The following is an 18,253-nucleotide window of genomic DNA, read 5'->3' as shown; positions in this document are numbered from 1 at the left end:
TGCTGTGATGTCGGGGGGGGTTGGACATTCCTTAAATGTCACGTCTGTCAGATATTTATCAAAGAGGAGACGCTGTCATCCAACGAGACAGCACTGCCTTTGAAAAAGAATTACAGAGGCGCGACAGGGAGACCAGCACATCCATCACAAACATCAACTCTTTTCACTGCTGACGGGCGCAACGTTACTGTTTATAATGCCCATATCTTTTAGATTCTGCATTTGGTTAAAGTGAGAAAGGAATTTAGCTTAGGCACACATCTTAAGAAATGGAATAATGCTTATTTGAGGAGGCAGGAAATAAAAGGAACAGTGGTATGAAGGGAAAACTTCTCATGTTTTTGCCAGGATTGCTCATGGAGCAAGTCAGTCAGTAGCTCCCTATAGAAACAAAGGCGGATGTCTCATTTAGGAAAGAATCTGAGAAAAGGAAGGTTCAAATAAAGAGCTGGACGACCAGTGAAAATGTTCTCCACAGCCGAGACAGTCATTGAAACTGTCAGACGGGACACGTGAGGCAGACTTGTTATGATGAATGTAGGGTTACATTCAATTCATTTCAAAGACAGTCTAATTCAATTGTGTGATCTTTGCAACATAAAAGAAAAACCTCCATGTAAGTCCTTAATGTCAAGTCGAGCAGCTACATTGTCAGCATGTTTTGATCTATTAAACTTCTCCCCGACAGTTTGTCTGAGAACCAGTCTCTGGTCAGGATGCCTCCCTGGGTCAATATTTGGCTGCTGGGAGCCATCATCCTCTCCCTCTCCCTGCACTTCCTAATCCTCTACGTCGAGCCTCTGCCGGTGAGTATATTCATACATGGGACACTTGTAGACTCTGTCAGTGAGCCTGCCTTGTATCTTTGGGGGAAGCTGTGAAAACATACTGATAATACGTATTCATATCATGGTCCAAATGCATGACAGTCTATGACAATGTTAACATAATAGTTGTTTCTAATGATAAAAAAACTAAAGTGGCCCTGAGAGCTCAACGTACTGCAAACAGACAAACCACAAGCAAATGACAAAACATCTCAACCTGAAGGGCAACGTGTGTGGAATTATACAAGAACACAACCAAATACAGTAAAAACCCCTGCACCAACCGACTATGGGAAGTTTCCAGGGGTCACTAAATATAATGGGCCACATTCATCACTTTTTATTGCCTCCTGGAAAGCCGTGCTCTGTGCAACTGCAGCTTTTCTTTATTTGGTTTGCGTTTTCACTTTGCAGCAACTTTGTGTAATTGCTGCACGTGTGTTGTCAAGTTGCTGAAGATGCTTTCTTCATTTGCTCATGTGTTGTCTTCTTTTGATTGTGTTTGTTATCTTAAAGGGGAATTCAGGTATTTTTCAACCTGGGCCTTATATTTACATGTTTTGGTGTGTAAATGATTCATACACACCAAACGTTTTGGAATCGGTCCAGTAGATCACCTCAGCTGGCAGCTGCGACACTGCTGCAGTGGCTGCGATGTAATCCTTCAGAGCAACTGCGACTGTCAAAGTTAGATTGATTGTCAAAATCATGTAGTCAACCATGACTTTGGACCTTTGTTGGCAGTTCCTCTAGGTAAACTCCAAACTCCTCTCCAACTCCGACGTTTCCACTGTAATCATCCTGCAACAACCTCAAAAAGGATCTTGTTTTTTAACAAAACGGTCTAGTTATGTCGGATTTTTTCCCAAAATGTCATCAGACACTGAGAATAACAACCGCAGACTGTTCGTAACAAAAACAAGCACTTGTAGTGGACGTAACTTTGTCAGTCGCAGTTGCCCCGAAGGATTTACATTGCAGACATTGCAGCCGTGTTGTGGCTGCCAGCTGAGGTGATCTACTACACAGATTCCGAAACTTTTGGCAATTATCAATTAATTACACATCAGAACATGTTAATGTAGAGCCCAGGTTTAAAAATACCAGAATTCCCATGCTTTGAGCCGTCAGGACCGCTGTAAAAAAGGCTTCATCGCACAATGTCTGTTGTGGCTCCGTCTACCATCTGATGCATTACTAGACCTTTCTGACTTTGTGGTTTCCTCTGTCCTCCAGTTGATCTTCCAGGTGACCCCCCTGCACTGGTCCCAGTGGATCGTGGTCCTGAAGATTTCCATCCCAGTCATCCTCCTGGATGAGGCACTGAAGTATATGTCCAGGAACCATCTAGAAGGTACGTTGAGCCTTTTTAATTCAGGTGTTATGCGTCTGAAATCAATGAATGATCTTTAGATGCTGAAAATCAGATTTCACTGACACGTCTCTTCTGCTCTTTTTTTCTCTCTCCTGCATTTCTAATTCAGCCTAAATTCTTTTTGTCTCACCTTCTGTGAAAAGGTACTCTATTTCCAGCCTCTTCATGCTTTTCTTCTCTCCCCTGTAGAAACTCGCAGCTATAGACTGATCAGATCACCTAGTATGTTTTCTAATGATGTGCTTTTTTTCTGTTTTTTTTGTTTATCCCCGGCAGGTGATGAAGACAAGAAATATCGGAGGAGATGGCAGCGGGACTAAGACCTCTCCCTCAACACACTCACACACTTAGACACACGCCTACCCTCTTCCCTTTATGAGCTAGGAACCTTTTCTCTCCCCTGTCCTCGTTCCCCACTCCTGCATGTCCAACAGACCACCACTAGAAATGAGCAGCGGCTTGCATGAGGGCGAGTGTGCAAGAGAGAGAGAGCATGCGTGTTCCTGCGAGCATGGCTTCGTACGAGTGTGTGAGTGAATGAGCAAGCGTGTGTGTGTGAACAGGCAGATATCAGCCTGTCTTTATAGTTGCGAGAAACAACCGCAGAAAAAAAAAAAGATAAAACTCTGCTTTTTAAAGATTTCTGCTCATTTGGTTTTTTGACTGTACAGTACAAACATAGTGGTGCAGTAACTGGACTTTGGGGGGGGAAGGAGAGGGAGGACAGGGGGATGGAGGTTGATAATACGGGGTGGGAGGCGAGGGGAGGGGGGGTGGGTTTAAATTAGTACAGAGAACCAAAAGAGAGATTGAGAGGCCTGGCGTGGAGAAGAGACTGGTGTACACAGTGGCGAAAGAACAGCGTCAGCAAGAACGTGGAAGGTGAAAACAGCCGGCTCTGGAAGCGGCATGACCAGTGTAGAGAGCCATCGTACCTGTGTGTGTGTGTGTGTGTGTGTGTGTGTGTGTGTGTGTGTGTGTGTGCGTGCGTGCGTGCATGTGCGTGTGTGTGTGCACAAACACATTATCTAGAGGTACGGCTTTGGCTCCTGCCACCCACACTACTGGCAGCCAGCTCTGCAAGAACACGACCTTGTCAGCACAACACAATGGTATCTCTGGCCAGTTTGTCACAGCGCTGCTCCTTCATCACTCTTTGTCCAACTCCTGTTGATCGTGTTTTATGCAGAATTACTCTCCTTCCTCCTGTCCGATCTCTCCATCTCTCTTTCTCACTCTCTGTCGAGGAGGCAGCTGTGGGGCCCGGGCGTCGGGATGCTTTTTCGGGCTCTCTAGTTTGGGGTGTGGAGACGTCGCTGCACCTAAAGGTGTGAATAGCTTTACGCTGCTTGGCCGCTTCCTTCGGCTCTTAATTCGAGGAGCTGAGGCCAGCTCACAGATAGATAAATAAAAAATAAAAAAAGAATTTAAAATGTCAAACATCAACCAAACCAGCATATCAGTAGAGTAGTTGTCAGCCAGTTCACCCAGCTGGTCCTGTTAAGCCTCACTTTAATGTCCATGTGCTGTGCTGCCAGTGGAGTTTTAGCTGTCAGATATCTAAATTAAATGTAGATCTGAACAACAGGATAATGCTCCACAAAGATAGTCTCGGAGCATCGTGTTGCTGATCTCCCTTTAATTTCTTCAGTTATTTCTAACCCTGCACCAGCGCTAAGGTGTGTGTGCATAGAGCCTTACTTGAATTAATTTGTCTAATTTGACTCTTTGATAGGATTTCAGTCGTTGAATCGCACAGATGATGTAGTTAAAGTAAGTTAAGGAATGGCATCTAAACTGCTTGACTGTCTCAGTGTCACTCGCTCATCTATCATTTATATATTAAGCACATTTTAACACCATGCCTTATACAGCCCACTGCACCTCCACATGAAATATGTGGTCGAAATGAATGTGTTCCTGCTAATCTTTAATTAGCCTTTTACCCACAACCCCCCACTGCTCTCACTCATGCGCGCCCTGTCTATCAGTGATGTTCATTCTGATCACTCGAGGTCTTAAAGACTCTGAAGGTCCACCTGGACTGAAGCATGTTTGATAGGAGACCCGTTTTGTTGTGCTTTGTGCGCTGCTCCCTCAGCTCCTCCTGCTCTCTCAGTGCTTTAGCGACTCACTTGGGTATTGTTTTATAATGACTAAATAGTAATGTATTTGACTGAATTGAACCCCCAGGGTTTGGATTGTGTCTTTAAGTCTTAATTATGGGTTTTGTGATGGGCCCTGGTGCTCTGTGGACTGGGTGAGCGGTGTGTTTGGCCTCTTCCACATAGGAAAGAGGAGAGTGTGTACATTAAAGAAAAAACTTAGTAAAGGTGCCGGATCAGAAACAGGAAAAAGGATCTGCAGTAATGAGTAAAAATGAATTTAATAAAATGTTTGATGACCCAAGATCTTTGAGGCAACTGCTGCCTGGAGAAGATATATGTACTATTTTCTTTAAAGGATAAGTTCACCCATGAATGAAAATTCAATCATGTACTCACCCTCATGCTGATGGGAAGTCTGGTGGAGTTTTAAGTTCACAAAACATTTCTAGAGCTTCACAGCAAAACACTGTTGCAGCATTCTCCTACACAACTGAAGTAGATGGGGACTTGTTTTAAAATGTAAAGAATACCACAAGAAAACAAAAAAACAACATAAAACTGCTTGTTTTCCAAGTGTCTGGAAGCCCTGAGATCCCAAATTGACTTTAAAATATGTTATTTACACTATTTTAAGCTGAAATCTGCACTGTAGCTGCTAAGCTAAAAGTGTTAGCGTGTAGCCTGTCTACGTAACTTAAAACATAAATGAATAAATAAATTATAAACATAAATGGCTCCATACAGCTCATCTGACGTAGTCCAAGTTTTGGAAGCCCTGAGATCCCAAATTAATTTGAAAAGACATTATTTACACCCTCGATGTGCAGTCAGGCGTGGCACCTACTTTGGTGTGTGCTAACACTTTTAGCTCAGAAGCTACAGTGAAGATTTCAGCTTTAAAAAAGGTGTAGCTAGCATCTTTTGGAATCAGTTTGGGATTTGGGATGTTTTATGTTTGCTTTTTGACTATTTTCAGTTGTTTTTTTTTAAACATTTTTAAACAAGTCCCCATCTACTGCACTTGTTCAGGAGTACGCTGCAACGCTGTTTTACTGTGAAGCTCCAGAAATGTTTTGTGGACTACAAAATTTCGCCCGACTTTCCATCAGGTTGGGGAAAGTCGTGTAAATGATGGCTGAACTTTCAGTTTTGGGTGAATTTATCGTTTAAATTAAATTAATTGTGAGTTAATGACAAAATGTGCAGTTGTTTCTTCCTTTACCTTCCTCTTCTTGCTTCCAGACCTGATATCAACACGCAGTACTGATTCCCACAGTTTGACATAGAGCCTGGTTTAAAATCTAAAGGAAAATCCATCCTTAAACACTTTGACTTCAGTGGTCCGTCTGCTGTCTGCTGCTTACAGGACTGTATGTAGTTGTATTCATCTGTTTTGTTGCTTGGTGATGTTTTTTTCTTACTCCAGGGAATAACTTAGATGGCATGACATCATTGAATCCAGATTATTTCCAGTTCCACATGCTCTCTGGGCTCATTATTGGAAACATACAGAAGGAAATCACTCGCTTAAATTGATGAGAAGTACACGAACATCACCAGGCACAAAACATCTCAGCCTGATGACAATGTGAGAAGGCGTAAGGGTGGAATATTCCTGATTATTTTAGACCAGAGGCTGGATTTTATCTCAAGTAAATAATGATTCTGATTATACTTGACATAAAACTTATCTTCAGTGATTTCTTCAGTTCTTTATTAAGTTTTTTTTTTTTCACCACCATGAGAATGTGGCGCCTCTGTCCAGACCAGCTGTCCCTGTCCCAGGTCTCCATGGCTCTGTAACATGCTGGCACTCTGGCCACCAGGCACTATAGGTCTGTATAGCCTTGTTATTTACTACTGAATCCTCAACTCTGTACAGAAGATGAGAATATGATCGCATGGAACCTTGTTACTGTAATAATAACCTATACAGTATATAATATTTAATTTTTTGATAACTTACATCAATGAAACTTACTTACCAACAACAGACAGACTTGCGAGAAACCATTTTTTTTATTTTTCTTCGAGCACATGGTATCTAAGGATCTCATTTTTTTTTTGTTTTTTTTTGTTTTGTAGAATAGAAAGGTTGTTTCTTCATTGTTCCCGTTTGGTTTTTACAGTCGCTGGGGTTTTGTGTCTTTTACTGTAGGGAAAAGAATATGACGTTACCATGTTTAAGATAGACAAGAATCATGCTTACGCTAAATAATGATGATGACGCTGATCAGCTCAGCGATGGTTATGCGGTGTGAGAATGGTCAAGAATTTGTGAATGAACTGTGTCTGGTTTACACTGAGCGATAAGCAGTGATGAATCCTGGGATATGAAGTTTTATGACTGTACATTGAAGGGCTTGGTGTGGGTGCAGGCTCTAGAGACCCCTGACAATCCTTTTGGGTCCGACAGCTCTTCCAGCGTGGAACATGAAAGTCCTCTACCATCTGTAAACAGTAACCACCTTTACTAACAATGAAGGAGTGATCAGGCTCATATCAATAACATCTGACTAATAGTTCCCATTTTCTTTGTCTGTATAGACGAGTAAACAGTCTCTAGAGCCTGAGTTCCACCTCTAAGAAATTAAAGGATTCTCTGTATTGCCTTGTTAATATTAATTGTGGACACATAATTTTATAAATGACAAAGACGTGGAAATAAAGATAATTTATCTTGTTATTTATTCAAGGTTGTGTTCTTTTTTCATGTACCATTTTTTTAAAATGAGATGTGAATGAGTTTTCTTCAGGCCCACTGTCTCCTGAAGGAATAGTCCCAGTGAAAAACTGCTGACGGGGAGGTTTTTGCGGATGATCATTAATGACCAGGAAAGGCCTATTTCTGTGAAGTTTTTTATCTACATTTTCAAAGCTTTACAGACCCCAAACAAAACTCCACACAGAGGTTTGAGATATCTTGCAACCTGGACGCTCAAGATAAAACCTTCTGCAGGGTGAGATACCACTGGAGAAGGTTGGTTTTAAACTGGCCCTTTTTACAGAGCAAACGCACCAGTAGAAAGATCCTGCTGGTTCAGTTTTTCTCCATCATTTCCATCCAATGTTAGAAACAAAAGTCCTACCTTTTTAAGAAAAGGCGACAAAGACACCAATACTGTCTCAATTTGCAAAACAAGATCTGCATACTCCAGAACTATTCATGACGGAGTTCAGAGTGTGCACGACCGAAGTCTGAAAAATGATCTGCACACTAAAATCTAACAGATCTTTGTCAGGCACAGAGCAGATTAAGAAATATATAAACACAAACACATCACTCATCAGTCAGGTGGTTGTCACCTGCATGACTGAGAGTCCATTCACTCTCAGACTGGACCAATCAGAGGAGAGCTGGATGATACTGTGTGATACTCATATATGTGGGACAAAATAAGCCTTTTCCATCTAAAGAAAATAACACTGAACAGTTTAAGAGCATATTCAATCTAATATGTCAAAGAGTCAGAAAAATATAATACAGGGATCACATATAGTATCATACAGTCATCTGAACAGGAAACAATGATAAAGACTTCCACATAGAAAAACGGTACATAAAAAACATATAACATCTAAAGGAATGAAGTACAAACATTTGTCTTCATCCAAAAGTATTCATATAATAATCTGAATCACACACCATTGTTTAAAAGGAAAACTGCAATATTAAAGTCGTAATGTAAGATCACAGACAGCACAAGCATGCTTCCAATCAAAACATCCGACCTGTAAACATTTAGAAGTGAAAGTCAAATAGAAAGACTGATGCAGTCTGTTACCTGCTCTGTAGCCACACAGCTGCAGGGTTCTGCCTGCTCAGAGAGTTTTCACTTTAGTGCTGTTACATCAGAATACATTAAAACACACAAAGTTAAAGATGAGCTGAAAACTGTTGGAGAGCTCTGAAGTCAAATAAACCTAAACCTGTTAAAATATGCAATATACCATAATTAATGGCATATTATGAAAGTCAGCCATAAACAAAATACAATACAAAATATTTTCAATTTTGTTAATGCTGTGTCTCCATTCAGGGTTTGCAAAGATTGTAGTGCCAACAAATTCAAACCTTCTTACATGTTCCTAATCTTTTCAGTTTTTTGAATGTTGACAGTTGAAGGTTATGAGCACAGCACCAGCTCATAAGATTTAACACCTCCACACTACATCCTTACGTGCGCTTTACACGTTACTTCATACTGATTAGAGTCAGATGTATTGTACCTCTTCATATTTTTACACAGTGACACATTTTAGCTTTATTGGGAACAAGATTTAGAGCATCATAAGCACACACCATGCTTCTTCTGCGTCACTTGCTTTAAAAACAAGGTTTGCAGGAGTGCATTAAATCAATGATGACAAAACTGTAACGCCATGTGTGCATTGAACCTTTGTAACCAGCAGGGGGAGATGTGACACCACCATGCCTGTATGCAAAGAGCTGTAAGGTCCTGACAGGTTGTTTTGTATGCACAAGTCTGTCACAAGTAGAAGAAGTGGGAACTGGTTTTGTACACCGCCCGTCTCATTACCACACAGCCATGAGTACTTTGTCATGCTTCCTCCAGTTGCTTCCTCAGACCTCCCTTGTGAGAATGACACACGCCCTCTCCGGGGGAAGCTCCTGGAGCGAAGGTGGGATCCCAAGGGCTGCAGGGAAAATAGAAGAGGATCTCATTAGCGCCGGGTGGTTATTTCCACCCTGAGCCTCAGAGGGATACAGGATAGGGAGAGTCAGCAGGGAGGCTGTCCCAGTGCAACACACAGACACACAGCTGAGGAAACTGCTTTTGTGAAATGATGAACTATAATGGAAAGGTCAGACAGGGACAAAGGTGCTGGACTAGATTAAGCTCTTTATGTTTATGTATTTCAGTCAAAGTGTGTGATGTGAGTGCTGTTTAAACAGGGTGGAAAAACTCACTCAGATTGGATATAGGATTATTGGATTATTTAAGTATTTTTCTGAAAGATGAAAATAAATTATGAAACACTGATTGAAACACAAGAAAAAGCCTTGACGCCGTGGACGTGCAGGTGAAATAACAAGAACCCAGGGGCTTAACACTGAGTTGCAGAGTTTTGGAGATATCAGCTGTAGAAATGTCTGGCTGCTCTCGAAAATAATGGAATTAGATGGCACTCGTCTCATGGTTCTCAAAGCACCAAAAAAATAACAATACAAATAAAAATACATTTGAAAAACTCAAAACTATTTTCTTTCTACTGTACTTTTGCGCAGAATGAAGTATTTTCTCATGGACAAGAGACTAATGTCCATGGTAGCGCAGAATGTAAACATTAATGGCAATAATGGCCTCGGTTGAGCTGTAACATTGGCTAGCTTTGTTAGCTTAGCTAGCTAGCTTCTCATTTATAAGTGATTCCACGCTTCCTTCGTCTTCTTTCTGGACAGAAACATTTCTGTTAAGTTTTTTTAAATGCATTTTTTGGCATGGTAGTTATTTAGAAGTACTTTGGCATTGTTGTTGATAGTTTTGAGAAACACAAGCCGATCTAGTTCCATTAGATTTGAGAGAAAGGCAGACAGCTCTATGTCCATTATCTCCAAAAGTCAGCAACTCACACCAGAACAATCAATATGGATAAATGACACTACAGGTAAGAAAAATATGTATATTTGATTTCGGGGTTGACTGTCCCTTTAAAGGGGCAATATGTAAGCTAAAATGTTCATCAGAATGTGAATAAATAGCACTTTTGACATTATGATGTTTATGTATTGTGTCACAGAGACTACTGATGTTAGCATGCTAACCAGCTAGCCCTGTCCCGGTCCAAAGCTCCTGTCCCCATGGTGTTAACAGTAACACCCCCCTGGCCCTCAAGTTTCCTGACCGAACCGCTGACTGCACTGCTATCTGAGCTAACTGGCTATAAGCAGCTACAATTAGCAGCAGTAAGCAGTTACTCTGGTGGCATATGAATTTGACAGATGGCTGACTCTTACGTATTGCACCTTTAAAGAACTTTTCTGTGTTTTGTTCTCTCTCTCTGATTCACATTTGTTTACCTTTGTGGTTTCATCATAGACTCCCACTCAGGATATTATTAAAACATCACTACTGTGGAACCAGGACACAGATCCGACACAGATCTTTGATAATGATCTAGTCATGCACCATGCCCGTGGACTGGTCTTACTATGCACATACAAGGCTGTGTGCTGGCTGATTTGCACTATGACTCATATGAGAATAAACAGAGGCTGCCTCTTGCTGTGCAGAGTGGCTCTCTGAGGACACACATCTAAAATCTAAAAAAAATGCCATGAGACAGAAAAAGGCTTGAAAATATTTGAAATTTGGGGGTGACTGTGCTGTGAGGGAGGACATTCTGCCCCCTGTCCCACAGTGTCAACCAGTGTTACGCCATCAGGCTGAAGCTGTTGCCAAGAAACTCACTGAACTTGTGATGAACTTCCCCTTCGGCTTAGACCGCGGGGAGAGCACTCTGAAAGGCTGCAGCACCCACAGAACCACTGTCCGTCTGTAGCTGCTGATGAAGAGTCTGATACACTGAGCAGTGTTTACACTGACTGTAGGTCAAAACCAGTGGAGTTAAATGTTACTAAGTCTGTTTATTCAAGTACTGTGTTTATGTACAAAATGAGGTACTTGTGTGACTATTTGCCTCTTGTACTACTTTATACCTGGCAACTATAGTTACTAGTTGCTCTACAAATAGGAAAGCTTCTGCATACAAAACATATGAAGAGCTTATACATTATGATGCTTTGTTCTATATTGGACCAATTAATCCAACAGTGTAGATAAGCAGAGGTCAATTAAAGGTCTGGTGTGTAGGATTTAGTGACATCTAGCAGTGAGGTTAAAGATTGCAACCAACTGAACACCCCTCAACTCAAAACCCCTATGGAGGTGGCTAAAAACGCGAGAAATGCAAAAGGCCATCTCCAGGACCAGTGACTGGTTTGTGCATTCTGGGCTGCTGTAGAAACATGGCAGTGCAACATGGTGGACTCAGTGGAAGAGAACCAGCTCCCTCTGTAGACAAAAACACACTAATACATGTATATTATACACTAATGGAAACATAATTATGAATATTATATTCAATTTCTGCTCATAGATCCTCTTAAATTCCACACACTGGACCTTTAATTGATTAAAAGAGAAAATAATTGATAATTGTTTAGTAATTTTACATGCAAAAAAAATTAAAACATTTTATTGGCAGCATAAGAGTAACCACTAACTGCTTCTAACCGTAGCTGTCATTAGCCTGTTTAGCTCAATTAGCCATGCAGCTAGCGGCCCAGACTGTGAGGTAGGAGCACCAAGTTAGTGTTGGCATCAAAGCTGTTCTTTCTTCACATTCTGTTGATACATTTATAAGAATTTCTTAAATGTTTTCAACTAATATTCTGACATATTGCACCTTTAATATGATAAATGGCAAAAATATGTTTCATTTTGTTTTAAGATACAAAACATCATAAAAGGACCCATAAATAAAAATATAAAATAAATAAAATGCTCCTCTTCATCCAAATAGAGCAGTGAATTCCTACACATGAGAGAACGAGTACTAATAACCCGATTACATGATGTGTAACAGAGTAACACAGGTTATTTTTCTGATTAGACACATACATTTTTTTGCTTATACCTACGATCATGTTTTCAATTCAGGACTTTTACTAGTATTTGCGTATTTGTACAATGTGATATGAGCACTTTTACCTAAGTAAAGGATCTGAGTACTTCCTCCGCCACTGGTTCATTTCCATGTGCTCATGAACAGATTGTAGGTGTAGTGATGTTAGATTCATGTTAATCGTGGTGTCAGAAGATAAACGATGTTTCTCTGCAACATCAGTTTAATTAAAACACAGTTAGAGTTTTCAGAAGAGGGAACGTGTCTCCTGGGATTGTGAATTATGTTGCATTACTGTATGAAACATATTTTATTAAGAGTGACTGAATCGTGTTGACACCGGCCTGCTAAAATTGTCAGCATGTGTTAGTTTGCGGCTGACATGCAATCATCCTCACATCAGCTTTCTCCTCAGTACGTATGTTTTAACACATCACAATCGTCAATTATGTGCCACACAGAAGATTATGGTCTCAGTTATCACACGGTATGTTATCATGAGCCTCCCCTCAGAGATCCATCACTGCTGTCATACAGCACAGACGAGATCTGATAAGGAAATAAGCACACACAGCAAAGAGATGTGTTGATCTGAGTCCACGTTAAACACATTTAAGCGCACAATCATTCATGAATACAAAGCACATCATTGTTGACACACACACACTGTATCATATCATACATCATACACATACAGACACACATTTACCCTACGTACATTTCCACATATACGCTTCAGTAATGTGCCCATATATACACATATTCATCTACTTTGTGCACATTAATATCATACCATTACTAAACACCCTGCCAACAATACAAACGTATAACGATAACTACGTTTTACAACCAGCATCCCAACAGTTCTGAGGTGGGTTACTGTAATAAATTCCATAATTTCATATTTCTGAAAATGATTGTCTGTCTTCCCATTTCAGTCTTTACTTTTGGGAGCACATGGTTTTTTATCTCTTACTCTTATATTAACTTGATGTTTATCACGTACTAGTGACAGCGTTTGAAACTTTTTGATCTTTTAAATGGATGCACTACGGTGTTGTCTCACATGCTCTGCCAGCCCGTCACACTATGAAGCTCTTTCTTCTGACCCACATCCTTAGAGCACTCCGGCTGCCTTGTTCAGTGTGATCTGCAGCCGCCTCAGATCCTTCTGAGCTGCATCACCCACATTGTGCAGCAGTAATGAATGTGACTGTAGATCAGACTGTGACATACTACCTTGAGAATGTCTTGAGATGAAATCTTTGCCATTCATCCAACCATTCCTGACATTTTCATCGCTCTCTTAGAAAGAGATTGTATTTTAACTCCCAGTAATTCAGCTTCTGTACCCTCTTTTTCAACATTGCCATAAGTACCATGACTCCAGTATCTTCCTTTTCCCTGCAGTAAATATCATCATAGTTTTTGTTTTTCTTTATTTACATTTAATTCTATTTCAATAATGTTCCACCCATCTGTTGACACGTCTAAAGTCATTTGATAAACATTCCTGCATCTGGATTTGTGAATCTGCTCCTGCAGTGATTGTTGCATCATCCACACACACGTACGCATTTGAACTGGCTAACACTAAAGAAAGATCATTTGTTTATGTGATAAACAATAATGGTTACAGGCAACTTGCTGCTTGTGGGTTGCTACAGATAAATAGATTTAGTTTTCTACCATTAAAATAACACTTTCAACCAGTTGATTGCATTCTTGCTGAAGCCATAGTGAACTGATATTTTTAAGAAGAACGATGTGATCTATCAAATCAAATGCCACAAGTGATCCCTTGATGAAGGGAACCTAGCCACCCATCCTTCATATGTATCAAAGCAGGTTCAGTAGACTGATTTTTAAGATATGCATGTTGAGCATGAGTTAGACGATTATTAATGGGGCGACTGTGAGGTGCAACAAAATGTTTGCATATTTCCATGTGGTGGGAAACTTTCCTTGTTACAAAGAAAACTCAAACAGATGCTTCACACGTCTCAAAACGTATGGAGCTGCAGATCATACCATATATAATTACTATCAGGGATTGAAATCAAAGTTTTCATTCATAATTAACAGACGTGGTCTCCTTCACTCTACACAGCACACAACAGTGATGGTCTGAGACTCTTTGCAGTGTGTTCTTAGACGTCTGTTGAGCAGGAATGAGTGGATGATGAGGAGGAAACGTGAAACCTCCAGAGGGACGATGAGTGGACGTACATTCAAGATTTCTTTTAACTGGTGAAATAAACTTTTTTGAGGGGGAAAAAACATATCCGACAAATTATGAATCCATGCAAAGCATTTTCATTCATTCTTTATCACCTATGACATAAATGAGCATCATAATCTCACACAGAATCATGTCTCATCTAGCAAAGTGAAGTGAATCCAGTCTCAGTTATCCGTCGCTCCACTGGCTCTGCTCTGTGTCTACCAGCAGGAGACAACATTAGGATTCACCTGGCAGCTCTGAGGTGTGAATGTATCTCATTCTAATGTACAGCACAGGACCACTTTTTGCATAAAAATAAATAAATAAATAAATAAAAAACCCTGGGAAATAAAGGTTCAACTATTCCCTCCTGGGAGTGTGATTGATTCTGGTGGCTGCAGCTGAGGAATGTATCGCTTCCATACAACATGTAGAGTAGAATATGGTGAAGCCAGTGATCAGACTCTCAGAGGTGACTTCTCTGCTCTGCTTATTTCCCAATTACTGACATGATCATTTGAGTTTTGTCTATTGAGAAATGAGAGAGGAGATGGCCACTAGGGGCGCTGGCTGCACTTCTGCTCCATAGATTCCCTGTTTATCAAATGTAATCTGTAATGGAGGGAATCCAACATGTGACACCTGTGGTTATGAAACGTACAGTCGAAACACCTGCACGTCACGGTGTGTTTTCTAATGCCAGTCATTAGCAGTGAGGCTGTGGCGCGCAGGCTCGCAGTGCAGGGGATAAAGGAGGGAACAGGGCGGGTTTTAGGACCCGTGGGTTCATTTCTGGTCGAACAATAAAAGTTGGGGTTGCCGACGTGCAAACAAACCCGAGTCAAAGTGTGTGCGAGCCGCCGCTGTGTGCACATTGCAGTGGTGCACAACAGCCAGCTGAGCTGCGGGCTGTGTGGACGCCTCCAGCCGCTGGGTGTGTTCAGGCTGTGACAGCAGAGGGTCGGGGAGGCTGTACGACCCGCTCCGACCTGCTCCGACCGTGTTATCCGGAAGAGAGGGTGTGAAACATGGGACACATCTGAGGTCAGCAGCTGATCCCAACACACATCTAACACCGCGTGTGGATGTGTCTCCGTCCGGTCCGGTGTTGATGATCGGCTGAGAACAGGCTGAATCCAACAGGCACCGCGCGTCCGAGCGGGACATCCCTCCGGATCTGTGTGTGTCTGGACCGCTGACAGGAGCTCCAACCCGCCCGAGCCAGCACTCGTCTGGGTGAGTGAAACTTTTACCATCATCTCGTTTAAAGCAGATTGGCGCTGAGACGTGTGTGTGTGTGTGTGTGTGTGTGTGTGTGTGTGCGTGCGTGCGTGCGTGCGTGTGGACATGGGGAAGTGAAGCAATGCAGATGGAGCACCGTGCACGTGTCTGCTCACCGTGGTGTTGCACGGTGGTTCATGAGCAGAGAGCAGCTGCGCCTCTGGTTTGGAAGCTGCACTGAGGTGCACCGTGTCAGTGATGTGCAGCTGATCTGTGACATGCACCTGTCAGCAGCACAATACTGGAGCCTCAAGCACGACATGAGACTTGTGTTGGGCCCCTCAGGTTCCTCCCAGCTGGACCCCAAGCTTCTTCCTTCTGCTTTCTGTCTGGTCAGCCCGCTTGTGTCTGATTTGCAGGTTTTCCCCCTATGACCCTTAAACATGATTAATTGTTTAGTCAATGGAAAGAAGATTAACACTTCTGGTTATAGATCAGAGCCTGTCGCTTGTTGGAGCCGATGCCAATACCAATATTACAGAGTAAAACATTCCAGTGTCAATATATCGACAGATAAACACACATGTGGGAATCATGCATATGTGAGGCAGGATGCTTTGTGTAAGATTTAAGCTTAACAACAGGTTTTATCGTCTTTGAGTGACTGAAACGGTTAACTCCACTGGGAATTTAAAGCAAAAATTGAAATAGAAATTGGCATAGAATTTTCCCAGTTTCTGAGTGCAACACCACTGTCATAAATACAAATCCCAGGTCTGTAACAGTTACAAAGTTACATAATGTTGCTTTAAAAACACTTGTGGTTGTAGGCAAGTGCCTGTGGATTGTCGGGGTCGATGCCAATACTGATCTTAGGGACTAATTCAATTAATATACACACATGTTTTGCCATTATAGCTCAAATGTAGTTATTAGAAACTCACTATGTAACAGAGGCAGATATAGTACATTAGATACAGTTTAACAATTAATCATATTGTTTCAAATGACAGCAGTAAAGTTAAACTGGGAATTTAATTATTATATACAACCCTTATCGTCTTCTTCTGCTCTTAGAAAGATTTTAATATCCGCACATATCGGACAACATACACGCCAGTACTGATGATATTGGGCTCTGTTATCGATGAATCATTTGAGCCATTTATTATGACAAATCCCAAACATCTGGTGATTCCAGCCTCTCCAATGTGAGCATTTGGAGCTTTCTTCTGTGTTTTAATATAGTAAATTGAACATTTTTGGGGGATTTTGGACAACTAAAAGATGTCCCCTTGAGCTCTGGCTAAGATAAATGTCTTCTAACATTTTGTGTAAGGTTGACCTGTCATTACAGACAGTAGGATTGTTCAGTTGTAACTTTAATCCTCTTTTGTGACCTCATTTAGCAGAAAGTTCCTCTGCTTTGTGTTGAGCCACAGAAAACGAGACAGAAAACATGTTTGAGTGTTTCAGCATCTAATTAAACCAAGCGATGGGCTTCATGTCCGCCTCGAGTGGCGCTCATTTCACCCTTTTCACGACTCGTTTAATCCCTCATTCATGAGGCACGAGGCTCAATTGTTCCTTTTGAATTTACTGAACGACGACTTCAAAATGAACCGTCTCCAGAGCTGCACCTTGAGAATCAGAGAGTACGAGAATGACGTGCAGCAGATCACTGCGGCGTCGTCTCCACTTTTGTTCTGAGCCCCCGAGTGATGAGGCGCCGGAGTCTGCTCGGCAAAGACAGAACTGGTTTCGGTTTTGGCCGGCTGACTTTGACAGTGTGATGATTTTAAATATTCACAGGCTGATACTGGATTTAAAACGAGCTCCTGTGAGTTTTGCCCACAGGCTGTACTGATGTATTTATGAGAGTGGTTGCTGAGCAGTTCAACTTCCCCTTTTATGGGGTGATATTATCTTTTGTGTGTGTAACTTTATGGGCGTCAAATGCCAGAAATGGGACTGTGACATATAGCATGCCGGGGTTGATTTTTTTGTCTCCCTTTGATAAATCCTCAAAAACATACAGTCTAAGGTGCATTTTTGTGGAAAAGGACTTTGGTTTGCGTGTTTTACACTTGAGACAACCGGTTTGCTTGGTGTGAATTAGCAACACCAGTATCACTTCTGTTCCTCTTGCACACATTGTTGCTGAATGTGCAGACTGCTGCGACCACCTTAACACTTTTCCACGTGGTAATCATACCAGCGCTCCGGCCCGGCTACTGAAAAAGAGGACATGTCATCAGCTCCCAGCTCCCTCAGCCCCTCTGGGAAATCACTACAGTATAAGGCGGGGGAGAAAGAAATCAGCATTGTGTGTGTGTGTGTGTGTTTATGTGTGTGTGAATGCGTGCAGGTTTGTGTGTATACTACGAGTGTCTTAAATAAATGTCATAAACAGTTTAACAAGCAGGCCTGGACGTCATCCAGCCAAATAATGTCAAGCAGAGTCTAACTCTGAGACTCAGAGGATAAACAGGGAGCGTCTCTGCTCTCCCGCAGGTCGATGCTGGCTGGCGGCGCCTCTCCCACTGCAACAGTTTTCTATTTTCTGTCATCGTACAAATTGATTGGGATTACTTAATCACTGTACAGCTCTGCATAATTCGCAGGAAGTGCTTTTCTTTGAGACCCTTGTATTTGTTCGACGTGTGATTGCAGTAAAAATCTACAGGCACTCAAACTGGATGAAAATTGAAATCTGTGCATGACCTTGACCCAGAGGAGACGAGCATCGGTAGGGTTTAATGCTTTCATGTGTGAGTTATAATTTTCACAAATGGCGCACTTAAAGACAGCCCATAATTAGAATCCTAATGTCCTTTGTATTTGAAGA

The 18,253-nt window shown here is 41.6% G+C and overlaps 2 protein-coding genes across 2 annotated transcripts in view; both read left to right on the top strand.

Annotated features, from left to right (window-relative positions):
- Nucleotides 1-2,834, top strand: part of atp2a3 (ATPase sarcoplasmic/endoplasmic reticulum Ca2+ transporting 3) — a 47,669-nt gene extending 44,835 nt beyond the window's left edge. Inside the window, exons 19-21 of the mRNA XM_073479850.1 lie at nt 689-806; nt 2,064-2,181; nt 2,479-2,834. Coding sequence (XP_073335951.1) covers nt 689-806; nt 2,064-2,181; nt 2,479-2,522 — 280 coding nt within the window. The 3' untranslated portion in view covers nt 2,523-2,834. The remainder of the gene's footprint in view (nt 1-688; nt 807-2,063; nt 2,182-2,478) is intronic.
- A 12,256-nt stretch (nt 2,835-15,090) lies between these two features.
- camkk1a (calcium/calmodulin-dependent protein kinase kinase 1, alpha a) overlaps nt 15,091-18,253 on the top strand; it is a 70,360-nt gene continuing 67,197 nt past the window's right edge. The window contains exon 1 of the mRNA XM_073479722.1: nt 15,091-15,420. The gene's annotated coding sequence lies outside the window, so the exon portion shown is untranslated. The remainder of the gene's footprint in view (nt 15,421-18,253) is intronic.

This window comes from Pagrus major, chromosome 13 (genome assembly GCF_040436345.1).
Source record: "Pagrus major chromosome 13, Pma_NU_1.0".
Classification (NCBI taxonomy): Eukaryota; Metazoa; Chordata; class Actinopteri; order Spariformes; family Sparidae; genus Pagrus; species Pagrus major.
The sequence above is the reverse complement of the archived record's forward strand: the minus strand, read 5'-3'. Positions and strand labels throughout refer to the sequence as shown.